General features: G+C 37.2%; 2 protein-coding genes across 7 annotated transcripts; both read right to left on the reverse strand.

Annotated features, from left to right (window-relative positions):
* Nucleotides 1–4,396, reverse strand: LOC105671854 (uncharacterized). The gene is made up of 2 exons (XM_012366358.2): nt 3,408–4,396; nt 1–3,331 (listed from the first exon to the last, which is right to left on the reverse strand). The coding sequence occupies exon 2, from the start codon at nt 3,316–3,318 to the stop codon at nt 1,630–1,632; it is 1,689 nt and encodes a 562-aa protein (XP_012221781.1). The 5' UTR covers nt 3,319–3,331; nt 3,408–4,396; the 3' UTR covers nt 1–1,629.
* A 145-nt stretch (nt 4,397–4,541) lies between these two features.
* Nucleotides 4,542–27,035, reverse strand: bchs (WD repeat and FYVE domain containing 3 bchs). Of its 6 annotated transcripts, none has more exons than XM_012366330.2 (47): nt 26,797–27,035; nt 25,587–25,823; nt 25,215–25,460; nt 24,982–25,140; nt 24,685–24,877; nt 24,419–24,605; nt 24,149–24,330; nt 23,711–24,062; nt 23,485–23,606; nt 23,128–23,411; nt 22,789–23,055; nt 22,411–22,701; nt 21,957–22,327; nt 21,596–21,885; nt 20,418–20,633; nt 20,173–20,345; nt 19,878–20,106; nt 19,655–19,791; nt 19,333–19,516; nt 18,971–19,242; nt 18,580–18,809; nt 18,337–18,504; nt 18,039–18,247; nt 17,736–17,920; nt 17,482–17,630; nt 17,209–17,407; nt 16,610–16,967; nt 16,329–16,533; nt 15,323–15,743; nt 15,000–15,209; nt 14,226–14,414; nt 13,842–14,135; nt 13,532–13,767; nt 13,182–13,437; nt 12,895–13,106; nt 12,488–12,620; nt 12,256–12,409; nt 11,947–12,181; nt 11,501–11,724; nt 11,149–11,402; nt 10,437–10,664; nt 10,174–10,365; nt 9,883–10,054; nt 9,566–9,812; nt 9,216–9,470; nt 8,678–8,875; nt 4,542–8,579 (listed from the first exon to the last, which is right to left on the reverse strand). In XM_012366330.2, the coding sequence occupies exons 2-47, from the start codon at nt 25,809–25,811 to the stop codon at nt 8,462–8,464; spliced, it is 10,311 nt and encodes a 3,436-aa protein (XP_012221753.1). In that variant the 5' UTR covers nt 25,812–25,823; nt 26,797–27,035; the 3' UTR covers nt 4,542–8,461. The 6 variants fall into 6 exon arrangements, with proteins under 6 accessions (XP_012221753.1, XP_012221762.1, XP_067206318.1 ...); XM_012366339.2 differs by lacking the exon at nt 26,797–27,035 and adding an exon at nt 26,567–26,732; XM_067350217.1 differs by lacking the exon at nt 26,797–27,035 and adding an exon at nt 26,534–26,732.

Below are 27,035 nucleotides of genomic sequence, written 5' to 3' on the forward strand. Positions count from 1 at the left end.
TGATTTGCGTAAACGGAATTTATTGCAATATCAATGCAATAGATTTGATGACTCTAAAATACATAATTTACATAAACTGACGTATTTTAGCTTCTTATAAAGAAATACTATAAATACATATATACATTACATATGGCTTGATGATAGAATAGCTAACATGTCGAAACAACGCCAGCTTCTTTCTCGCATCTTGTATCCATATGTTAATATAATCTGCAAATAATAACTTATAAATAATATTGTCAATTCTACAAATTCTTTCACTTTATACATCTACGAGGATTGCAATCGATCTTGATTCAATGATAATGCACGATAGATAAAAAATTAAAAATTCTCCAGGATATCTTTCAGTATATTCTTCAGATTCTCTAGGATAATAACTAATGAGTTTTCATTATGCTATGGGTATCGCTTAAATGAGCGATGATTGTCATTTCGAATGAAATTTCTTCAATTTTATGATTCGCTAGTATCCTTTATTGACTTCTGCAATCGATTGACGGTGACTTGATCAGATCGGTTAAATCGGAGACTAATCTTCCAAGCACACCTAGAAACATGTTCTTCCTCTCGATCGCTTTCGTAATCGATATGATAAAATATAGCAAAGTGCGTGTAATCGGAATTAACTGGTATCTGCAAAACTCGAATTCTTGTTGTGCGTCTACTATTGTAGACGATTGAACGGGCTTTCGCATTCTGTCAGTCTACAAAGAGATAGGGACATATTAACGCAACGCAGAAATCTCCGTTTAGCTCAATCAGTATTGATAGCAGCGCGATTTGCACATGTGTTTTTTCATCCGTGTGCCATCCGGTCGCACTCCTTCGTAGGTTCCCCCAACTGAGGCGAAAACAGCATCCAATGGTAACATGTGTATGTTTTTTTCTAACCGATACAGTTGAACTTGACCTTTGCACCTATTTTTTAACTTACTCTCTTTCTCGATTTCGTTCAAATTCACAAACGAACATAATCACCGGTAGCGCGATAATTTCGCGAATGATCGTCTTTCGAGTCTCTCCTTGAATCGAAGAATAATATTTTATCGGATACTTCCTAGTTCCGACACGATCGTGCAATCCCCGTGTCCCTCCGTCATTTTCCTCTTCTCTTCGACGAGATACTAATCTTATTACTAATTGTTAATTAATAAAGAGTCGAAAATGAAATAAACATACTTGCATATATATACACACATACGTATACGTTCTGTCACTTGTTCTCTTTCTGTCACACTACGCGTGAAATATTGCAGTCGTTAGCGTCTCATTCGTCCTTCTTATAACACGTCGCAGGATGTAACGTGGAAATACGTAGCTCTTTGTCGATTAGACTCGAGCGCGACTGGAATGAATGCTGCGCTGATATTCCAATAAATAATATATCACACTCGACACAATTACTCACAAAACTAAGTACGAATTTGTCCTCGAATCTCCTCGTTGGTACGCTTACTCTTTTCGGAGGCACTATTGAGGAATCAATGTTGAGTTCCAGATAAAATTATGTCCCGATCGAGCTTCTTTAATGATCATCGAAGGGAAATGCACGAGGAGAACCTTTCCTTTGTTCATAGATTGAAGGAGCTAATTAATGAGCATTAGTTATGTCAGAGCGCCTTATTATTGCACTACCGCTAGTGGTGGGTTGTGCTGCGCTCGGATGACCCCCGCGACACGTCTGAAGGGTAGCTGCAAATGATAGTAAGCGCAATAGGGCAAAGGGTCCCAGTACACGAAAAGAGCTTCCCTTTTGTCCAACACTGTGCCCAGCAGATGGGGCGCCGTCTCGTCGGCCGGTCGTTTCAAGGCGCCGGCCATGGCATCGGACAGCAACTGCCTATCTGGGGTGCCTAGCACGGCCGAGTTCTGCCTCGAGAAGTGCCTGCAAGGCTTCCAGACTAGACGCGGGTGTATTCCCGTGTGGCAGATGTAGGGCAAGCTCACGCCCACCCGACAGCCGATGGATAGCAGCTCGTCCGTGCCCTCCGATACCGCTAGCCGAAAGCTCACATGGCCATTGATTCGGGCACCGAAGGAACGGGCGAAGAATCGCTCTAGCCATTGGGTCACCTCGGGACATTCTTCCGGGATGAGTCCTCTATCTTCGTCCACGCGACACGTCACGTTCGCCACGATCCGGGACTCCTTGAGCGTGGTGCAGGTGATGAAATGACTTCCGCCGGGATCGCGGATTACCACCCACGGTCGCCTCTCGCTAATTTCGAGTTGCTGGTTCCTGAACTCCCGGATGGTGGGCGGTAACGGGACCTTGGCTCGGTCGCGCATCCCGGCGGGGCCGGCGGCCAGCATCATGTACCTACCGACGCGGAACGTGTTCTGCTCGTAGAGCGCGGACAGATCCGACATCGAGCGCAGCAGAAAGTGCTGCGGCGTGATGAGGCCGAGCATGCGACAGCGTTGCAGTAATTCGAACGGATCGTCCAGCGCGGTTACCTCACCGGCGTCGGGCACAAAGCACTCGCAGCCCATGATTTCCAAGTGCGGTTTCGCCAGAGCGTCGTAATAAGCAGTGCTGGCGGCGCTCACTGGTATGTAGTAAGCCACCCTCTCGCGCCGGACGATGTCGCCCAGCGCTTTGATATACTCCACGACATTCCCCGGACCAGGTCGCGGTATCGTGTAAAACTTGGAGCAGGCGGTGGAGAATCGGGCCAGGCCAAACAGCCCGTCGAGCTCGCACACCACCACCCGAGCGCCCGCCTTGTAGAAGTTCCGCGCGAGGTGTACCGCCTGCACCGTGCTACCGCCGCTGATGAGCACGCAACGTTTGTTGCGCGATCTTTCATATGCCGGGGTGTGCAGCATGGTGATGAACCACTTGAGGGCGGTGAGCGGCAGTTGTAGAATCACCCAGAACAGGCAGACCCAGGCGGACGCCCACAGAGCGGGCGCCCAGATAGCGTAACCGACCACGTTGAAAGCATTCCGAAGAAGACTCAGTAACAGTCCAAAGTACCAGCTCAGGATCCTCAACAATAAAGAATCACTATTGCGCTCGGCATTATGATTTGTCACTTGCACGCCCCGTTGTGCCTGCTGTGACGCTTGCCGCTGTAGCTGCTGTCGTCTTTGGGTGAATATCACCGTTGGCATACTCGAGCCTGACGACGCCCGGTAGAGATTCTCCGGCACGCTAGACGTCGACACGAATCCGTTCGATGACGATACGGGCGACTTCCGGGACGGCGACGTGGACAACGGTGAGCTGGGTAGCGGCGGTGATGCGCTGCTACTCCGCGACATCGGCGGACTGGAGGAAAATAGCTTCTCGCTCGAGCAGGCGGGCATCTTCGTTTCCGTTCTGGAATCCCTCCAAGATTGTTACGAGTTTAAAGGTACAGTTGATCTGTAGAAATCCTTGTATCCAAGATTCATACCTCGATTTTAACAATTGTCAGGTTCTCTTCTCAGCGAAAGAGGAGAAAGAACTGAGAGACATGCAATAGTTTCCTCGAAGATCGGTGCGCCGATTACTTCGGCCAAATAGATTATCCCAGATTATATGTCGGATGTAATGGAGGGAAGAAAGAATGCAACATGCACAATCGAAAATGTTGCTGGCAAAAGAGTGCAGAGAAGCTGCTTGAACAATTTACTCGTTTATGGCCTGTTAGCACAAGCAATTTTAACTGAGGCCGGACCTCGAACATCTCGGTCTCTTATGAGATCTCTCGGACGTACTATGAACCGGAGCCTTATCTAATCATCGCGCTTCAGACACCGCAGCGAAAAGAAAGGAGTCGCAAAATATGTCGTCTGCTCTCGTTTTCCCTTCCTTTCTTCTTTTGCTTTAATCAATTTAGTGAAAGAAACAAAAATTTGTCCATAAATTTTTTACCTAAACTAAATATCACATTAAGATTTCGCACGCGTTATTATAAATGTGTGTGAGTAGTCCTTATACTTGAATCGAATTATTAGTTAAATTTTATAGTCAATTTTATAATCGATTCTGACAATCGTATAATCGATGATTGCCATAATTTAATATCTATCTATAATCTTATTAAATTAGTTTTAACAATGTTACTTTTTTATGAACAATGTAAGATTCCGAAAAACTTAAAATAATAGAAATAATAAAGATAAAATATTCATTTAAAAACACGGAGCGATTAATCCTAAAAAAATATAACAGTATGTGCTTTTCAATCAAGAATATAGTTACAGTCTACAAAAGAATATCAATGCAAAAAATTAACCGCAGTTATTTATTGAATAAACTACGAATGCCATCTGTTGAGTAAACAGCGTTGCAATATTAATCAATATGTACGTTAATGGTTACGTTCGGAATACAAAATCTACTCCTATAAAATTTACAAATACATAACGAATATTTATTTTGTTATCTATTCATTATTAACAGAATTAATGTTAAAATTATTCAATCATTATTATTATATTATTATTTAATAAGAAATAACCAACATAAATTTTTCTTATCTCTTATTTATTATTTATCCCGTTTTTCTGAAAATAATGTATAACGGAATATATATATATATATATTTATGTTTTTTTGAATATAACTTTATTTCGTACATTTAGAATATACTTATCTTGTAAATTATATAATACGTTATGGTCTTATTTGGCTTAATGAAATACAATAATTTCTTGTCTTTAGAATTTGTTTGTCTCTCTTTGCTGTCACGGCACTTGAACCAGTAAGTATTATCTTGACCACTATTCTACACAAACAAAAATTCACCAATTCTGTAGAATTTCCATATATATCCAAAACTTCAGTGAAGAAATATTACATTCTTGAGGAAAGTCCATCAAAAGGCAAGATATCGAATTGACTTTCGTGTTAATATACATTCAGTTTTATATGTGTTATTCCGTTAATTGCGTACACTGATTGTTATAATAAAAAAAGAGAAATAACATGCGCAAAGAAGAGTGCGTTAACGGATTATTATTATTAATAAAAATATGTAATTTTTTTCAATTCACAAAAAAAATTACAACTCTAGCATTAAAGAAAGTGGTCTTGCAATTTATCACCAAGTATCCTATGTTCGATAAATTATTATATTTCACTCATTAAATAAAGACGATTTCTTACAACTTTGGCCCATTCAATATAATTATACCAATCAGAATCTACTATACAATATTATACGAATATCAACTAACAGCACAAATCGCTCTAACTACATATTATATTTATATATGTATATATATAATATGTGATTGGTACATGTATACATGTATAATTCTATGCGCAGGGGTGGCAAATGTATATTCAAATACGCGCATAAACACACTCGTGCAGATTCACACACATCCGGGGTATTACAATATTTTATATATTTATATATTACCCTCTAATATCTGTCTTATCATTGTTAAGCAATAAATATCTTTAATTAAGATGCTTTTCTCTCCGTGTTTTTCTACTTATATACAATTTAAAATCTAACTGTATATATAATGCACAGTTTTCTTATTATTCTATCAAATCCATCTTAGCGGATAGTAATCGTATGAATGAAAAAATGACATTGCATCATTAATAAAAATTTCCTCTGATATGCCGTTTAAAAAAATACTGTGAAAATATAATTTGCTAATATAAAATGTCGTAACGAAATAATCTCTTATCGCACAAATACCATTGGAAGAATTGTACGGCTGTTATACTATGTATATGTATTGCGTATAAAACATGTCAAAAAAGCAGGAAGAGAATGTATCTTCAAAAACTAAGCGATAAAGATAGTACGCTATTTTTCTTCAGAATTTGCATATAATAAATTATTATAAATTTTTGCGTATAATAATGCTGAACCACATTGCATTTACGAAATTACATTTACAAATGACTTGTAGTATAACAACAGTACAATATAGAATGTTTTTAAGAACGTTATACTCTTATATTCTTCTGGTAAACTATACAATAAACTATCAAAAAATTTTTGTATCCAAAAATCTATATGATACTCAGTAATGTGTACTCTGCTATTTATACAATAAAAATAAATATTATTTTATTATAAAATAATAAAATAAAATTCTGCCGGCTGAAAATAAATCCATCTTACATACTCGTGTGCATGACTAGAAATTATTTAAATTTAATGGTAATGTCATTGTGATTTATAATTAAAATTATGTATAGCACAATTTAATTATTTATCTTGTCCGAACGTTTACAATTTCTTTGATATACTTAAAAAAAAAAAAAATAATATTGGCTTGATGAATTGTTCCAAAGAAGAGTAACATATATTAACTATGTTGAAGAAAATATATGTTATTAAATCACACACTGTCCCATTTCTCATAATCAAGTCAATTGTTAAAATTCAAGAAATTTTTTATTATAAATGAAAATGTAAATAATTGACAATGTGAAACTGACATGCACAATAACACAGACACATTTTTATGCATGATAGATAATGACTCTAACACTGAGTCGTGTGCATGCAATAGATTGCCAATATTCTCTCGCATATCGTCATCTATATTGCCTACTTCGACTTTCTTGTCTTTCTTGTACACTTGTTCGACGACAGCAGTGTGCTTATAATATACATCAGTTTATATATATATATTAACATATTATATTATATTAACATAGAACACAATGCTAAAAATAATCCGGTCAAAATACATCCGCCTACATTTTGTGATTGTATTGTTTAGTTCAATTTATGTCCTCTATAAAATTTGTGCTTTTAAGGAAGTGAAGATGTATTATTAATAAAAATAGTAGAGTCGATTGTTTGAGTGACAATATAAATTTCGCAATCGATCTTAGAGTCGGCTTCGAAATTTGTAAAATTTTTCAAATGTTTCTCTCGTTAATTTGGCTTTTTGTATTATAAGAAACGTAAAAGTATTTGTATTTATAATTATTGCGAGATGAATTTTATGAATTTTTCATACAGGGACTTTTAATTCATCTTGGAAATCAATCCCACAATTAGTTCTATACATAAGGATCACAATACATTAATTTATAAACAATTATTCCACATTTATGTCACTGCTAATGACGTTAGCTGGTGATTTTTTTACCTATAGTTTATCTATAGTTTATTACGTTTTTCTATCGTTTTCTTTAAGTATCTTATAATAACATGTTACGTAGATACGGTATTGTCTATTATGAAGTTATGATTTCTAAATCTCTTTGGATAAAAGATCAGGAGAGTACATTTTGCGATAATATACTTTTTGTTGAATTGTAATACAGTTCTTAAATAGCAGTTATATATGCAATAGAAAAGTCAAACGCATAATTTGTATAAAAGAAAAAAAAAGTGTACAATTATATCGGAAACAGATACTTTCCAAATTGGCATTCTGTTTAAGAATTATAAAATATGATGGAGATAAATTAGATGTACATAAAATAAAAAGTTGAGTCATTATATTATATTTGTAAACAAAATAAACAAAAATAGACATTTATCTATATGTATAAAAAAATCACATATATAAATCTTAATTCTCTTTCTTTGTTAATAAATTAAATAAATGTAAATAAAAATTTAGTTATAACTATTTTGTTTTGATGTATAACGTTACACAAAACCTTCGATATACTGGGATTAATAATTTAAATACAATAGCAATATATAGTAACATAATCAATTAATATTTATAATCATGAAAGCCATTGATCACTGCTGAATTAAAATAGGAAAATAAAATCACAGATATTTTATATACATAATTTTACGAATATGTACTTAAAATGTAATAAAAAATGTATAAATATTATGATCAATGATAATATAAGATAATATATTACCACAATACAGTGGTTAAAAATTTTTGTTATTGTTTTTTTTCAGTTTAAAGCACTGTTGTGCTGATTAGGACATATATTAATAAAAAATTCAATTAGAAAAATTTGGAAAGTACATCTTTTGTGTTCCCTTTACCATATAGGTAACATAATTTAATTTCAACATAATCTGATTTTAAATATAGATAGCAAAAAATTAATATGCGCAATATAGACTTGTCGATAATAAAAAAAGGGACTAAAGTTATTAAATATTAATTAATATTTTCATATATATTAGAATTGTTTCTCGCAAATTAATAATATTCTATGCCTAACTTAAAACACAATCGGTAGGAATGTACAGTCTAACAAATATCTATGACAATCATTCTTTGCTGTTGTTTCAATCAAGCTAATTAATAATGTCATTAAAATAAAAATGCAACAACCCTTGCTTACTAGATATGAATAAAATCAGGACTGTATTAACTCATATATCCATAAAGGATGTAATAAATTACGCGTTTAATTTCACGCAGAAAGGAACAAATCGCATACCTTGAGTTGTTCATGTAAAATTCAACGAAAAATGTTAGTTGATATACATAATTATTTACAACTCACTAAAGTTTTCCATACAATTTAACGATTTAGATAAGTTTTCATACTGTCGTATTAAGTATTACTCTCAGTAGAGTTACTTTGAGACCGTAATGACGAATAACAACCCTGACAAACTCTAACCGGTTTTAAGATACCAAGCCTGGATATCTTGGACTCGAATCGGCTGCATCTGTTTGGGGAGTAATTAACTTGTTAAGTTAATTAAACACGCAATGCAACAAAGACCGTTTTTTTCTCATTGAAACAATTATAGTTCCTAAGACTTACCTTGAGCAGAATACTTGTCCGCAGTTGCGACAATGATGCCTTCTTTCGTACAGATTGAATCTGACGCCACAACCGACGCAAGAATCTGCTCCTTCGTCTTTCAACCAGTGATCAGCGACTGTGCGTCCAGGTTGTTCGCATACACTCCATGAAAATACTCGACCACGGGTATCGCCCACATACACTGTTCTGTGATCCCTACGAATCGAAACACAAAAATATATTTAATATCGTTTTATAAATAATATAGATTGAAATAATATTAGGTTGGCATAAAAAGATTTGTCACTTCTCCGCGAAGATCTATTTTAAATAAAGTTATCGATTGCCATTCCAAGAGCTCGGAGCTTTTATAAATCGGGTATATAAAAACTTGTTTCTAAATAAAGAAATATGTCGGAGTCAATGGTGACTTTTAGAATTTAGTTCATAAAAATTTATTTAAAACCTACAATTCTGTTTTCAATTATATTTGACGAATACGACAAATCTCTTGCATTAATTTAATTGCACTAGTGTATGAGTACTTGACAAATACCTTGATACTGCTAGAGCTGCAATAGACGCCGGTTCTGCATTGTCCTTACGATCGTAGGCAGTATGCATGGTTAATTTACTGCGGAATACCAATTGTCTTTGCCACTTGAAGCCGTCCCGCAGGATGTTTTGTGGATTGATCTTTCGTGGCTTTGTGTCAGCTTCGGTAACCATAACGAAACTATCTGTTAAACTGGTATCACTTTTGCTAGCCCGCAATGCTCCTTCGGAATCTCCTGGATTGCTGGTGGACTCACTGTCCAATATATTATAAAATAATGTAATACTTTCGCCATTATAAGAAAGAATTGATGCAATCACTGTCTTTCGTTTCATTACAAATCGAATTACCTAGTTTGTGTGCCCTCGCTGTCAGCACGTCCACCGCCTTCGCTTTTCCGAAACATCGGATTCCCACGACTTTTTCTACGTAGCACGACCAAAGACGCATGATTGTTTTGTGGTGAAGGTTTATTACTGGAACCATTACTCGACTCGTTATCGGAGCACTCCTCTTTTTCCTCGTGATGTCTGGATGCTTCCTTGGCGTTTTCCGTTTCAGAGAGACTACTCTCAGAGCCACTTTTCACAAGTATACCTTGGAACAAAGGTGAAGGTTGATAAAAATTGCATCTATTGACGCTTGCGCAGCAATTATTTTAACCTACCTGATCCCTCAGCGGATATACTCATTTGCTTGACTAATTCCTGAACTCTCTTCATCGTCGTTTCCGTTTGATTTTCTTCCGAGCTCTGTTTCTCGTTCTTTTCTTTGGCAGTCACTATTTCTTCAGGTTTTTCTTCTTCCGCAGGTACTTGCACGTAATCCATCGACCACATCTGTAAACAATTATCTCACAGTCACCATATTGTAGATAGATTTTTCAAGTTTCGGTAAATGTTAAAATCGACTGTTAAAATCAAGGATTTTGGAAAAAGATATAAACGTTGTATCTTACACGGGCAACGCCATCAGTGGAGCCGGTCATGATAACATTCTGAGAATCCCATTCGTGAGTCTGACTGAAAGCGACGCATAATATTTGTTGCATTCTGTCAGCACGGCCAACGCATGTATTGACGCTCGCCAATTCTTCCCCATTGATGCTCCACACGTGTAACCACGTAGCTGCGCACGTAGCTATGTCTCCCTGTGAATATTTTTGCGATAAAGCATCTTGTTACTTTTTATAAAGGTATAAATAATAAATACACAATATACCGTTAATTCATTTATGGCCACTGCAGCCACTGGTCCTGCATGACCTCTAAGCTGACGCACGAACAAGCATCGGGACAAGTCCCATATGATCGCCGTACCATCCCGCGATCCGGACACGATGACGTTGTACGCGGGACTGGACGATAAACACGTGACTGCATCGGTATGTCCGTACAGGCATTGCTTTATAGAAAGTTGCCGCTTGGCGTATTCCCAAACAGTCACAACCTACGAATATACGCATTTGATTTGATTTGTTGAAGAAGAGATAATCTCAAATGAAGTTAAGTGTCTCGAGATATTGTCACAAGTAAAATAACTGCGGGTCAATTATATTTCGCGTGGCCTAAGAAAGTTTCAGTCCATCACAGACGTGCAGCTAAGAGAAATGTAAGCTAATCTGTAACTGATCTATGACTTTTTTATTTTACATATATAATTTTATTTTGCTACGCACAGCTAATTTTGTTATTCTTAGTGTAAGTAATAAATAATTCTCTGTAAAATAAAAACTGTGCTCTTTATTGCAAAATTAAAATAGATATACTATAACATTTAGTTTAATTAGACCTCACTAAATAAAAGAAAAATAGAAGACAGAATGATAGTTTTGAATAAGTCTTTTATAAATCGAACTAAATGAAAATTGCCACTTTGGGAAACAACTGTACAAAGTTGTGTGATGTTTGTAACTGTCAGATAAAACACTTACAGAGCTGGTGCCAGCAGTAACTATCAATTTGGAAGATGGACAAACGCACGCCACTATCTCCCCGCTGCTTTGCATCATAGCCTCGCCAACAAAAATCGCTTTGTCGCTGTCGTAGTTTCCTATTCTGAGAGAATGATCGGCGAATCCCCATGCTACATATTTGTTGTAAGAGGGAGGGATGAGCGTCTTGTTCTGTTCCACTGCTAACACGGCTTTATCAACGTGCAATATCTGTCCAACGGGGCCCTTCAGTTCTGTCAATAATATTTAAATTTTAATTGGATGTTTAAAAAATATATATATGCTTTTAACAGAGAGAATGTGTTAAAATCAGAGGTGCAAAAATGCGTACCTTTGATTGGTTGCAGCGACGGTTTTAAATTATCGAGATTGTGGAAGAACAATTTATCAGACGTAGTGATACTCAATCCCGGGGTAATGGGCCCAGGATCTATAACACTGGTCCTCTGCGTCATTTTCTTCGCTGGATGTGGTTTCTTAAATAGCTGCTTAGGTATTTGGCCGAAATTATTGATAAAACCAATAGTCGCGTTCTTCTTCAACGGATCATCAATGCTGTAATTGAGACATAATTGAAAAATATAGTAACATGTAGTGCTACAACAAAACAAAGTTAACAGAAAAAGGGCTGTAAAAACCAAAGCGCAAAAAATCTCTCGTCTCCCCGCATGCTTTGATTTTTGTAATCCTTTCTTCTGTTAATAATTAAAAAAACTTATTCTACATAAATGACATGACTTGGTAATTATAATTGAGCGAAATTATATACAAACTGACTTGTAGATGTCAACGTTGCCTTCGTAGAACAGATGATGAAATACATTAACAGCTTCAACAGCCGCTGGACCATTTTGCTTGCATCCGAATATCAAATCGATCCACTGATGGAGATGCTGTGATACATAATCGCATTCTAATGCAAGCCGATGCACACGAATAAATTCACGAGGATCCTGCTTCGCCCAAGGTGGAAGAACGATATCACCGAGTTGAACGCCACTTTGTTTAGAGCCTGCACGGGAATGTCGCATGTGATGAAGAAACAAAAAGAGATAAAAATAAGATATTTATAATATATAAGTTTACCTAAATCAAAGTGATTCGAATTGATAAGGAATTCCGGGAGATAAAAGAATTCCGGAATAAGTTCCTTCACATCTGCCATGTTGTGCTTGGAAGCGGACAGCCATGCTTCCTTTACGCTATTGAACATTCTATCGGCTAAATCAAAATGCCCACCCTGGAAAGAATTTCAATGGTCAAACATGTTAGGACAGAATATGAGAGATAAGTTGTTGCGTTTCCGACATATACGAACCTGTAATCTGAGAAAATGTTGCGTGAACGGTTCCATTCTCACCAGGTACGAGCACACTATCATTGCTGACGAGTAATGCGTGCCGTAGTGATATGGAGGCGTCTCTCCGTGCGGATCATCCCATTCCTTGTATCTACAATGAAATAATCATTTGAAGGACACGTGCTTCTTGCGCAATACATGTAGCTTGGTGCAAAAGATGTGTCGTGTTCGTAAGATTGAAGACAAAATTGCAGGGTTTCAGATAAATTTTTAGGAAAACTAAAATAGTCGTTAAATTGACTTCAAGAAATGTTTTCATTTGTAAACAATTTTTATACATCTAATTGAAGCAATTTAAAGCGATAACTTTATTTGAAATAAATTTTTTTACGGAGCAATCTATCATATCGCTGTACTTTCCATACCTTTTCTTAAATTGCAACAATCGCTCGGGGCTTTGCGCGCCCATGGGTTTGCCGAAATCTCGAAACGTCGATGAATCCGTAAGATCGAGCTCTTCGCTGTCGTAATCCGCTAAGATCCACGGAAATATTGGGTATTGCATAAGATCGTTGTAACTACGACCCGCCAGCGTATTCAGATGCATTAAATATTGAAAGTTGGATATTTCTCCTCTCTGTGCGTGAAAATGTCGATATTTAATAAAAAGTATAGGTTATTCATCCTGTATCATATTATTGCAACTACTAACCACCCATCTTTGAGTAACTGAAGTTTCCCCTATAAGATTCGAGAGCAAGCCCGTAGCCTGCTCGACATTCGCCGTTCGTCTTTGACCGGCTACGGACTGCTGAGCACTATCGGCGATTGCAGTGGCGAACGTCATAAATCTTTGATAAACCTTGTTTCTCACTTTTCGCGGAAATGCTAGCAAATAGTTCCTACCGTCCCCGCTGAATACTTCCAGCGCCATGGGTTGCAGCAAGTATCGTCTCTTGTGCACTTCTCTGTATACAAAATAATACAAAGTGTATTGAGTATTATTCAAATATATTATCATTGTTGCTCAAACATCATGCAAAGAAATGATCGAAAATATACCTGATATCCTCGTAGTTAAACTTTGAGCACTGCCTCATCGCTCTTGATCTTCTGGGAGATCCTGGCGATGGCAAGATTGGCTCGTATGTCTCCGGCAAACTTTCTATGTCTCTTATCTCTCTGGACTTTGACAGTGTAAAGCCGTCGATTACGTAGAAATGTTCCTTTCCGAATAAGAGAATACCTTCGGTTGTGTCCAGACCTTGTATCCTTGCGCATCTGAACATATGACTTATCTGTAATATAATTGAAAGTGTTAAAAAAATGTTGATTTTGACGCAATCGCAATAGATATCGATTATACAGAAACCTTTTCATGCTCCTCAAGCAGACGTAACAAAGTTTGATTGTCTGGAACAGTTTGATTATTCTCTTCTTCCTGTTCGTTATCGTCGGGAGCTTCATCTGGCTCGCTGGCGTGGCGTTCCAGTGTGCACGGAACCATCGGTGGTTCACTCTCGGTGGAAGTTTCGTTAACGTTTAACGGCGTATCGTCTATAACGGGGTCTCGCTCGCGTTCAAACATTCCCGATGAATTGCCGAGTTGCTTTAGATAGTAATCCTTGCTATCTATGCTCGTCGCTACTTTGTACTTTAGTTGTTTCTAAACAAATAACAATAACAAATGTATTATAAACTGGAAATGTAGACGGACGTTTGTACAATTCTTAATCTTAACGAGATTATGACTCACGTTATCAGGATGCTCTAATTCAGGCCGATACGGATAATGTATGTAAAACAGTTCGTTCTTCATCATCTTCTTTCGCATTCTGCACGGTCCTTCAGTCATGTCTAACATCCATTTGTCGAGTATAGTGGGTATCGGAGGTCCCCAAAGACCACGTTCTCTAGTCAATTCTGTCTCGGTTTGTAGCCATTCCTGCAATCGATTGGACATTATTTTTAGCGCACTGATCCATATGTTAAATTTTTCACCCATCAAAGCTTTCTAATTTTAGCCATATTCGAATTTTCATGAGAAAAAAATAATATGATAAAAAGACAAAAATTAATAAGATTAAATAAATCGATGGAGTAGCAGGAGGATCTCAAGCCAAAGAAGATTGTAGTTCTTAATATCTTTTATTATAACAAATGTTTCTCATAGGCAGCAAACGTTTCGGCTAATCATTCAGCCATCTTCAGTGCTACCGTTGCAATTCTGTTTAGTAGAAGATTGTAGATTCAATTCGTCATTATTAAAACTCTTTTGGAAGTAAAGTCGCGTCGTATGTGATTGCGAGAAAACCTTGTTTATGTAGGTGTTAACCGAATGTCACCATGTTCTCGACTGTGTTTGCTGCCTATGAAAAACATTTGTTATAATAAAAGATATTAAGAAGTACAATCTTCTTTGGCTTGAGACCCTCCTGTTACTCCATCGATTTAAATTTTGCGAGTCTAAACTTCAAGTTTTTAGATTAAATAAAATTGCAAAGAATGTTTCCTAATCGGAATTTCTTACCTGATATACGTAGCGTTGAGTGTGCAGATTGGTCTGTTGGTGTTGTAGACGTCTTACTGCAGCAAGTTCCCGGACTAATGCGACATGCTGCTCTGTCCACTGGGCAACCGTATTCTGATGCAATCTGATTCTTACGCGCACAGATTCCTCCTTTCGCACCTTCGTCCGGCTCGCCAATCTCGTCAATCCTCCCGTCACTTTTTGGATTTTCTGCATATATAATTTTTTGTATACACATAGATATGATGTTTAAATATATACGGACTTTACATTTAAAAATTTTTTTCAACATTTGTACAATTGTATATTAAATTTTGACATACCGATTGGATTTGGTTGTGGAATTCCCAAGGAACTCTGTACGAGGCTCTTCGTTCCGAAACTACATAATTCAACCAAAGCTTCGACGCAGCTTCGTGAACTTGTTCTCTCACGACCGATAGTTCCGGCGCCCGTTCGTTACCGACAGGTGCTGGTAGAGTTACTTTAAAAACTTCCTCTATTGCAGGCTTCTTGCACGCGTACAACTCCTCCCAAACTCTCGTCGCCGCTACAGCCATTAAATTGTGTCCTTGATGAGATGTCAATCTCTCGTCGCTGGATTCCACTTGAGGATTAACGTGCCACGTTGTTTTCATATTGGTATCCAACATGATCTTTATATCAGCCGTCAGTTGTAACAGGCAATACGTTAAACAGCCAATAAACTCCAATTCATGATTGCCAGCACCAAATACTAATAATCTGTAGAAATATCATAACGTTGTCAGAATTATATAATTTTTCTTTATTTGAACGAAAACGCATACGTGCAACCATATGTGATCTATTACAAGTTGTTACATATTTTTTAATCAAGATTTTTATAATCACACGAATTTATCATTGTGTGTTGTGATATTCGGAATCATTATTGACGTATCGAGAAACGCAGTCGGCCGCGAGACGTGTAAGTTAGCAGACATGAGCCGTTAGATAGCAATGAAAAAGATGAATTTCGGGAAAAACAAAAATTCCGGAAAAGCTACTTGATAGCGCCGCGGCCCCTGTATATAGGCAAAACTCTTTATATTATGTACTTGGCGCTACCGCGTCGCTTAATTACGAGTTTTTCCAGTGAAACAAATGCGATAGTTTTTCGGCAATTGCGGCGAAATTTGATATGTTATCGCTAGTAACATGCGGCGATCCTCTTTTTATTTACTTGTAACTATCTTTTTATGAAAAATAATAAATATATCAACACATCATTTTATCACTTTGACGTATATATATCTTTTGGGTTATTTCACATTTGTTAAATTAATAAAATCCTGTTCGTATACGTACCTATGAGTAGTAAGTTTATGTAATGCCTCTAATACAGCCATTTGATCGGCAATAGAATCGGTCGCACGTGACAATAAGAATAAAATTGTCCTATTCAGGCAGTGATGAAGACCTTCCATGCTGACAGCACCGGACCGCCTTTTCGCTTGGCCAATTAGCTTGACGATAAAGTCAAATACCTCGTGCGGATCTTTTGTCAAAGCACCTGTTACATTCGAGAAGTCAAATCGTAACGTTACCCAACGTTAATATTAATTAACGCGTATGGACAAAACTATTACCTTGCCACAATTTGTCAACTATTCTGGCTGCCACGTAACAAACGTTGGTAGTTATATTATTGGCCGATCCACCAGGAACAACCGGCAACGCAGCCTGTTCACCTATCAACACATCCGCAGCCAACAAATGTTCCATCAGTATAGACAACACCTCTGTCTGATAACGCATTTGCTGTCCCGTCGATGCATGTTCCGGCCATGCTTCCAGGACAAGATCTATCGCCGGTGACTTTGCCGTCACCGGCAATGAGAGTGAGTCAACGATGATGACTTTGAAAAAGTCCATTACGAACTTTTTCGCCGGGTGATTCGTCAGACCGACATCTTTCGACGGCGATCTCACTAATACTGGTTCCTGCTACGATAATTATCCAACGTTAATATCAAAACTTTTTATTCTACAGGATATTCATGAAATATTCTGATTTTTTTAAATTTATAAGCTAGACTTTTTCAAAGTGGCATAAACAAAGGAGATTTGCCAGATAAAATAACGCAGTAAGAATTATTTTTAAAACTTTCATGAAATATCTTGTTCATCGAAATAACATATCCTTCAAAGTATCTTTTCGAAAAGGATATTCTGTGGAATTAATTACCTCATCGGCTGGGGTACTAGCACCACTACTATCCTGACTAGAACTTGCGGGTTTCGGAAACAAGGTTCCAGCTAAGGCACCCAAAACTTCCGCAGACATAAAGACTTGCATAAAGTCGGTGAAATTGCGGTAAAGGAAGAACAGGAATTGTATTATTGTCACAGGATAATCGTTTAACCATGTTGGCAACGTTTCCGGGCTATAAAAAAAAAAATAAATTTATTGTAATAAAATGCAACGCGCGGTTTTTCCAGTGAGAACATTGAGACTTACTTGTTCAAGTGACTATTCAGCATAGTTCGCACCATAACTAGTAACGTGACCATTGCTTCAGGACAAAGATTGATTCTACTAGTAAAGGATGAGAGTGTGTGGTTTGCCGGGACTCCAAACATAAAATTCCAAACGTTATCCAAGTCGAGCTATCGCATAATCGTAACACGTACAGTTAGTATTATTATTTTCAATCAGTCAATTATAGAGATTAAAAACAACAAAATTACTTCATACAAAACGTAATATTTCACCTTCGAATCGGCAGGTAACAATTTCACCGGCTGTCCCATCATGAGAGCAATGAAGAGAAAGTAGAGTTCTGGAACAAGATCGATATGTTGCGGAAGTAACCAGCCTAGATGTTGAAATCCAGGTACATGAAGTCCGGATGGTTTAACCTCACCGGTAGACATTTGTTGCTGACAACCCACATGTACTGCGTATATGTTACAATTATTAAGTCATTCCGCATCGCAATAAAACGCTTTCGTAAATTAATAAGCGATATTTATGAAATTCTTATAAAAGCAATAAATACAATCGTTATTATGTACCGAGTGCTAGTGCCATTTTGTTGTGATCAATATGCCGCAGCCAGCCACCATTGCTCGTTCCCTCTTTGAATCTCTGCAAAATCGATTGCACAGAACATACTGCCGCAAGTATGCGTAAACCCCAGATAACCGTGGTGCTGTGAAGACCAGACTGAAGAAACAGCAGTGCCCAATCTAGGCCCAAAACTTTGGCTACTTCCTCGCACATACTGCAAATGTACGCACGCATTCATATTAATATCGGCACGTATTCGTGCTGTATATAACAATAAACCAGATATATGTGGCAATTTCTTACTTTACATTAATCTTGGATCCATTAAACAACAACGAATGTAAAAGCTGTAAACAACGATTACGTAAAAGTATACTCTCTCCTTCTCCGTCCTTAATTCCTTCTCCCTCTCTGAGGACTAGATGTTTTTCAGGACACAGCGGTAAGGTGGCTACGATAAATTGCCCAAACCTGAAGAGGAACGAGAGAAGAGTTATAGAGAATATAATGGATACAGTAATGCAAATGCGCAAGAAAACTGTTTACCATAACAGATCAGCTTGTCGTGGTTGACATAATAATATACTAAGAAGTGCCAGAAGGATCTGTCTGGTGCTGTTTAGCTTCACTTCGCTTAAGATGTGCAATAATTTGTGCACCAGTTGCAAATCCCTCATCAATCGCAAATTAGTTCGCTTCTCACTAGACTCCGCTATCAATTCGTACAAGTGTTCAAGAAGAGATCGTAGCAATTCTCCAGGTGCTTCGTGCCAAACCTAAATAAAATTTATTACCATTCAAATTGATCAATTAAAAAATAATTATTTAATTAGTCGCTCGCTTGCGTTTTTCTTATTTGTCTCTATTACGTGGCTATTTACGCAGTCAAGTTAAAAACGCCTTTTGCATTACGTTATAAAAATTTGTCCAAACTCACTTGTAAATCGCATAAAAGGTCCTGAAATGCTACAACATTAGGAATCGCGCTGGTTTCTCTGCCACTGTCGACTGTCCCCACGAGACTGAACGTCAAGTGCAGTATGTGGCTGTTTAGGAGAGGACACTTTCTTCTCAATAACATAGCCAGGGTCTGATAGCCTCTCCTGCGATCCATTTCTTGTTGGGCCGCCTGATTCGATCTCACTACGCAAACTAGTGCCTTTACAGCCGCATACAAAGATTCTACATCTTGGGCCATAGCTATTAAACCTTCGAGAGAGATATATATAAAATCACCTTTAATTTCATCTAATTATTTAGCGTCGAGTGCCGTTTATTATTCGTTACTCTAAATTATACCTAATAACACCGAACATCCTCCTACGTTGTCGATCATAGTAGCTACTGGTTTAGGATTAAATACACGAACGCCGAGATAACCAACAACTACACCACCTAATGCTCTGGCTGGGCCACTAAGATGTCCCGCGGAATTATGAAGAACTCTAATAGGTGTGGCATTCTCATGGGATGACATGCCAAGCTGTTTGCAAAAATAATTAAACATTAATATAGAATTATTTATGTAGTTTAATTTTGTCTTACTCCCCCTTCCCTCTCTCTCTCTCTCTCTCTCTCTCTTTCTCTAATTAAAATACTTTTTAAATTCAAATTTTTATACCTGCTTAGCGATTGATTTATTATCAGCTCGGCTGTACACCTTCCTAATTTTAGCTAAAGTTAATTGCGACATAGCTTTTGCATTTAATCCAAACACAACCTTTTCTTCAGCTACAAGAGGTGTTAGAGGTTCAGGACCTAGAACAATGTATATATATCAATGTTTATTACTTATAAAATTATATATTGTATAGAGAATCTTTTTTGCGTTTTTATATCAGTACCGCTTAATTGTGGAGCTTGTAAGCTTCCCATGTAATGTGGTCCTAGTTTAAACAAAGTGGCAATATTTTGGGAATTAAACACTTCCTCCACCAAGTGGCAAGGTCCTTGTTTCCACGTCAATCTAGAATATCTGCGCCAACAGGGTGGTGTACCGATGTAGCCGTAAACTGGAGAAGCCACAGTCAAATTAGCCGCTCCACCTCCAGGAACTTGCGTGATATAATGAAGCTGCAAAAATAGATCGATACATTGTACGCGAGCTTTAGCGAATCAATTGATTTCAGTGATAATTACCTTTTGACTATGGATATGCTGTCCATCCAAATATAATGAGAAACTCGAATTTTTAAGAACTGCGCGATTTAGCACGATAGCTATGTGATGCCATTGCCCCTCGTGAAGTAAGTCAGGACACCAAACTCTGGCGCCACATTCCCCTGTTCCTTCAGGTTCCCATTCGCCTGTATCTAAATACACAATAATTTGTGTGCGTTTATATCGTCCGACTTTAATATATATACTTTTAGAGCGTCACTCACTTTGTGGAATAGGTGTTTCCTGGGTAGAAACAATGATGGCCTTATCTCTCGCGCTAAGAACAGCAGTCAGGCAAATTAAATCTCTCGCGGATTGTGGAGTGCGGACCAGAGTGAGCAATCTTACGCAATGAGGATCGGTTCTAGGATCGCTAAACTTGTCAACACATATCCATGTGCTATATGTTAAGCCGGTCTGTGGTGGGAATAATCTATCACCTAAAATAATTCTTTGTATGCAATAGCAATCGTTATACATATGTACAATACATATGTACAATTTGCAACGTGACATTCATCATGATGATGTTTGTCATTATTGTGTTGGATTGTGTAATAAGTAATTTTGGATTTTTAAAACAAATCTATTTTTTTGTCGTGCAAAGCGCAGTTTGATGAATACGTAAGCGCAGTTTGATGAATACGTATTTGTTTGCCGAAATTATAATTTCGTTCCGTTCGTATCACAATTTTTTCACGTTGCGTAAAAGCGTACTGCGTAAAAAATACGAAATGCTTATTGAACAATCCAACAATATAATAAGGATACCCGTAGGTAATTGAATATTTTACAAGTCTTTTGTCCTCATCAGTTTCTACTTGAGTTGTGTGATATAAATAGTGTTTCTCGCGTGTGCTATCTATCTTCAAGTATTTAACTCTTAATTTCTTTTTATTAAATTCAAATTGCATTTCTTTTAGATAAAATGTCAGCATTTCTCAACCTTCAGAGGAATACATACGACGCTGGGTGCGGTTTTGTTATCAAAAAATGCTGCAGCAAAAAAATGTCTATGGACATAGCTCTATCTGATTATCATTTGTTCAGATCTTTAGAATATTTATTTGTTAGAAAAAAATGTCAAAAAGTGAATGGCATCCAAAATCATGCTGAGATATTCTTCAAGAAGTAAGAATTCTTCAAGAAAGAAATTGAAAATTTGCTAACAAGATGGCAAACTGTTATCGATAATAATCATATAACTGATTAAAAAATAAAAGCTGTTTCTATAGTTTTTTAAATCTATTTCCTTTTTAAATACTTCATTACTTATGAGCACCCCTAATATATCAATTTTTCATTATATTTATTATTTCATTTAATAGAATTGTGAATATGCTTCATTATATTGTCATAGTAGAAATAAATAGAATGCAATCATGATCAATATGTTATTTACCTGATCCAATGCCTCCCAGTACACTATTGTCTGCAGAAACAACTGTAGGAGGTGTAGTACTTTGCGGAGCAACACTCGGTAGATACAAACATGCAAATCCTTCAGCGCTCATATCTAGTTCCACGAAAGGTGGCAAGGTACACGAACCGTGAGCTCTGAAGTCTTTGGGCGTCGTCATTGACACCAGCGTCTTAATTCGCGTTAAAGGAACTGGTCCTCCCTTAGGTTTGCTCAGCTCAATATCGTCCAGCGAAATGCAACACAACGGATCTCCCAAACGTAGAAACTCCCTGAAAGAATCAAATTACAAATGACGACCGTTCGAATATAATTTTCTCTTCTGACGTACTTCAAATCTTACCTTAGATCTCTCGGCTCAAGCGATTGCGCTGCGAGTCTCTCTATGATATATTGCAAAGGTTGATGAAGCGGATGCGTTTCATCTTGCAAAGCGGTTCTACCTATAGATAACAATTCTCCAGCCATGCCAGCTTCACACATGACTTGCTGATTTCTTTCCGACCGCACCAGACTCTTGATGATCTCCGCCACGTACAATTGTAATGCTAGTGCCATTTGCGGATTAGACGCTTCAGATATGGATGGAAGTAAATGAAGCATTCCCACTACTATGCCGGGATGAACTACAATAGGCTCAGGTGCAGGTGGGCTTAGGTTTAAAGAATTTATAATACATCTCTTGCCGCTTCCAGGAGAATCAAATGACTTTTGCTGTTGAAATACACAAAATTAGTTGAAAAGAGTAAAATATTAAAACTTAAAATATTGAGATAATACTTGAATTAAAAGTGTACCTCTACGCAATTCTGTTTATGACTTGGAGATCTCATCCCTACGTTAGCTAAATTTGGTTTGTCAAAGGAATCGAGCGCTACGTCGTAAAGCAGGCGCAGCAGTAAGCACGCATATCCTAATGTTTTTGGCATGTCATCTGGAAATACCGGTTCCAATACGCTCCCAGTAAATAACGATACCAGCATATTATGATAATTCATAGTTGGTATCATGTCCATCTCAGTGATTTTTATTTGCGTTGAAAAACATCCAAGAAGGCGTAAAGTATCACACAAACTCGATTGACAAATCTGTGCAAAATTAGCATCACGTAGTATTTACGTAATATAAATTTCAGATTAATAATAGTATAATTATTACAAGTCTTAAATTTGTACCTCATGATGGAAGAATTTAGCATTCGCTGGCTCAAATCGCATTGCTGTACTTATAGTATGAAATACTACATGTAACAATATTAATAATTCGCTTTCTTCCTGCACAGTCCTTTGGATGATGTCATTGCAAGGTTCCATCTTCTCGGATCTTTGTGGGCCTAATTGACTCTCCAAAGATACAAGAACCGACATTACGTAAACGAAGCCTCCAACTTTGCGGAAAACTGTCCTAGTCCTATGCGATTCTCGTAAACAAGTTAGTAAAGACTGAAAAGCATTTGCATTGTTAATAATTTTCACAAATCTGTCAAATAAGTATAGAGATAGAGCGAAACTCACTTTTAATATATGTGTCTTTAGTATCAAGGCATTAGGAGGTGCCGAATGCATAACTCCCAACAGTGTAGCCATATCATCATCGCCACCCGCACTGAGTATTAATTCTCTGACAATACCAAGTGCTTGGTACCGGCAATCTATATAGGGCACTAGATTATGAGCGCAACGCGCGCCTCCACATTCTCGAAAGACATTCGCATTTTGAACATTACTTGCTAATAGTGTTGTTAAAGCCTCCATTACTAAGGCACCCAACCGTTCATCCTCCGGGCATATTATGTATTCTGAAATCACGTCAAATTCTCCAAACTTGCACCCAAAAATTTGCATATAAATGCATATGAATGCAAAGATTACCTAATCCTTGATCAATTGCAGCTTGCTTATCCTTAAGTAATGTCGCATATCGATGAAGACAAGTCACAAAAACTTCTAGCATACCGACTTCTCTATAAACATCTTTAAATATAGTGTTGTGTCTGAAACGAGCGACAATATTTAAAATCACATTCCTTGCTTGGACATTCCTGTGTTATTGCGTTAAATTCTTGAGATAAAGCTTTCTCAAATTATACATCTTTACCTGAGTATATTAAGAAGAGTTTCCATACACATAATACTACAAGAGACTGAGTTGTTCGTTTTCAGTAAAATGGACAGAGATATGAGTTCCTTACACGGAACAAAATTAAGTTGAAAAACTATAAATTCCAACAACTGAAAAAATTTTTCTTGTATCTCCAGATTTTTTAAATAAATTTTTTCTGCAAATTGCGACAAGGTATTTTGACCCTCAAGAATGAAATAATTCGCATTATCGCTGTGATACACGCTGGATATTGCGTCCAATATAGTACAACACAAAAGCGGTGAATTGGATTTTACAAATACAGATTGCAATACTTGGAATGCTTGAATATTTCGAACGCTTCCTCCTGTAGACACAGCAAAATGAAATATAAAATATTCCCTGCACAGCCGTTTCATATACATGCATGCACATTTTTACTTGTAAAGTTACCTCTGTTACTAGGTTGTGGTAAGGTAAATCCAAGCATTTGAAATAAGGATCCCATACTAGCTTGACTTGGTTTAAGCTCTGTATGACCACACATTGTTAAAGATGCTAACATTAGTACCAAATTTCGAATAGCATCTTGTGCTTCTGCTCTATTATCCTGCTCTAATCTTGATGGCGCATGTCTGTACACAGAAATGTTTTTTTTTTTTTGTGCTTTATAAATATATTATTAATCTTTAATTATTATATTTCACAATCAACATTACTTACTTTAACAGAAATTCAGACAAAAAGATATATCCCTGACAAGCGCGAAAGTCATCTAGTAGCGTTTGAGAAACCTCACTAGAATCTTTTAGAAAACAGAACACTGTTACGAACATTTCTACAACTTCTAATGGTGCCAGTTCAGGTACACGTTGCATATTATCGATACAGAGTGCTATGCATCCTTTATCTATAAGATAAATTGATACATCAAGTAAATAGTAATTTGATCATAATCCAACAAGTGTAATATAAAGTGTTAAGCTTACTATGAATATAAGCTACTACATTCTGTGTAAGACCATGTCGAGATAATGTCATCAAAACTTCGGCGGCACTTTTACGCCACATAATATTGTACTGTGGACACCAACTTGTTATTGCTGAGAATAATAAGGTAAGATCATCTTTACGAGCGAGTTCTTCTGCAGGATACGGATGACTACATAATCTCACCAATAACTACAAATTGCGAAGAAATAAATTAATCTCTCAGAAAAAAAGGGCGAAGATAGAGAATGCGTTGAAAAAAATAGGAAATTGTGCTTCTAGAAAATTGCTATCACCTGAACGAATATTTTTTGTAACAGTATCCTACGCTCTCTAGGAGTAAATTCGCTATTTGTATCTGTAATATCAGCATCTTCCTCATTCATCTCGGGTAAATCAAAGAATAAGTATAAACATTTCACTAAAGTTGATGGAACTGAGGCAGCAGTCATTGCCTACAAAAAAATGTAACAGTGTAAAAAAATCTCTGCACAGAAATGTAATAAAGAAATTAAAAAATTCAATTCACTTGTATCAGAGAGGTATCACCCGCTGCCAGCAAATTCAATGCGGACAGCAACATCCAGCCATTACTCGACTCTTCGCTATTTTCAATTTCTAAAAATTTCACAATAGCACAACTCGCTGTCTCAGTGCTCTGGTTGCTTGCTCTTCTCCTAATTTCAGATACCATCAGTCTTGATACTTGTTGAGTGAATGCCAAAATATCCCAAAACTTTTCATTCATATCTCCTGATGGACTAGATCCAAATACCTAGAGGCATAAAATGTAGAAGAAATATTCTCTCTAAAAGATCTGTTTTTAATTAACACCAAAAAATAGTTAAACATTTTCTCTATTTTGAAAGAAAATAAAATAAATGAGTTTTATATGCTTTACCTTGCAAAATAATGGCAACATGTTATACAATTTGTCATCACGTTCAGCGTCGGAAAGGGGATGCGATGGATGAGTATATTCAGAGAATAGTTTTTTTAAATGCATAAGCCCCAAAGCGGTGTGCTGAGAATTTGCACCCCCCGCACAATCGTCTAAACCACCAGTACCGCTTGAACTCATACCTCCAATACTGGTGCCCCCTCGTAATTTGCGCATTATGTTCATACTTGAAATTTGCTGAAAATGTTTAGACTTTATTATTACTGTCCACACTTCTTTTCTAACATTAACTATAATATAAGAAAAATTTATGGTATTATTATATAAAACTTCTTTTAGTATTACAAGTGATACTCATAGTTTTCAAATAATATCAAAACTTCTATTTGTAAAGAAAATATAAAAAGCGGTAATAATTATAGATAAATATTAACAATACATACATACAAGAAAATTTTGAAAAAAAAAAGGGAAAAAAAACAATATAAATTTAATTTTCCAAGATAACTGATGAATACAAAACTGATCAATATGAATAAGTTATTTTAATGAATTGACGAAAAAGTCAACGTGTTTAAAAAGAACGACGCAAAATGAAACATACACATACACACACACACACGCGCGCGCACACGCACACACACACGCACACAAAATTCGATGCTGCAAGTCAAACAGCGAAGAGCGGTATGCTTAGTCGCGATTTAATGTTTCCAGCCAGCGAAAAACATGTAAGAATGTAATGCGCGTTGTGCGGGAACAACACATAATAACGTATGGCCATCAGCAAATATGTTCGAACACTCGTGCTAACATTGCGGGTGTTGTAATACACATATCGGACAGCATGGAGCGCGTGAAAATGGCACGGCTTCGTGCGAAACGAGCAATGACTTCGAGCGGCTGGCCGTGCGTGACAGTCTATTTACTCGGCGGTCAATGCATACAGATCCGTCACGAGCATCTGGCTCGATATTTACGTCCGTTCGCCTGTTCTTAAAATGTCAAATCGACGAGATGTCACATCGCGGCGCGATTCCCTACACACACAAACATACACACATCACACACGCGCGTATACACGCATACAGGGGTGCACGTCGCGAAACCGCCCACGAATATCACCTGTGTAGTGAAATAATCGTTGACGAAATAATCGTTGATGTGCGCGGGCCGCGTTACCGATTATGGCTACACAACCAAAAATTACCTGAAACGTGCTTCCGGCTTGAAAATTTCTACATTTTCTGTCGGCAGATCATGTCGGTTCGCACCGCGGGAGACTTTAATATTTCAGTGGCAGCGGCCATCTTCGTATTTGACTTCTCTCGGCCCACGGTTAACGCGATACGTCAATAAGCGGTCACGTGACCAGCGTCGATCGCCGCCGCATGGCTTTTAAAGACTACATTTTCAAAGCAAACTTTTATCCTCTTTATCTAATTATTT

This window comes from Linepithema humile, chromosome 2, assembly GCF_040581485.1.
Source record: "Linepithema humile isolate Giens D197 chromosome 2, Lhum_UNIL_v1.0, whole genome shotgun sequence".
NCBI classification, from domain to species: domain Eukaryota; kingdom Metazoa; phylum Arthropoda; class Insecta; order Hymenoptera; family Formicidae; genus Linepithema; species Linepithema humile.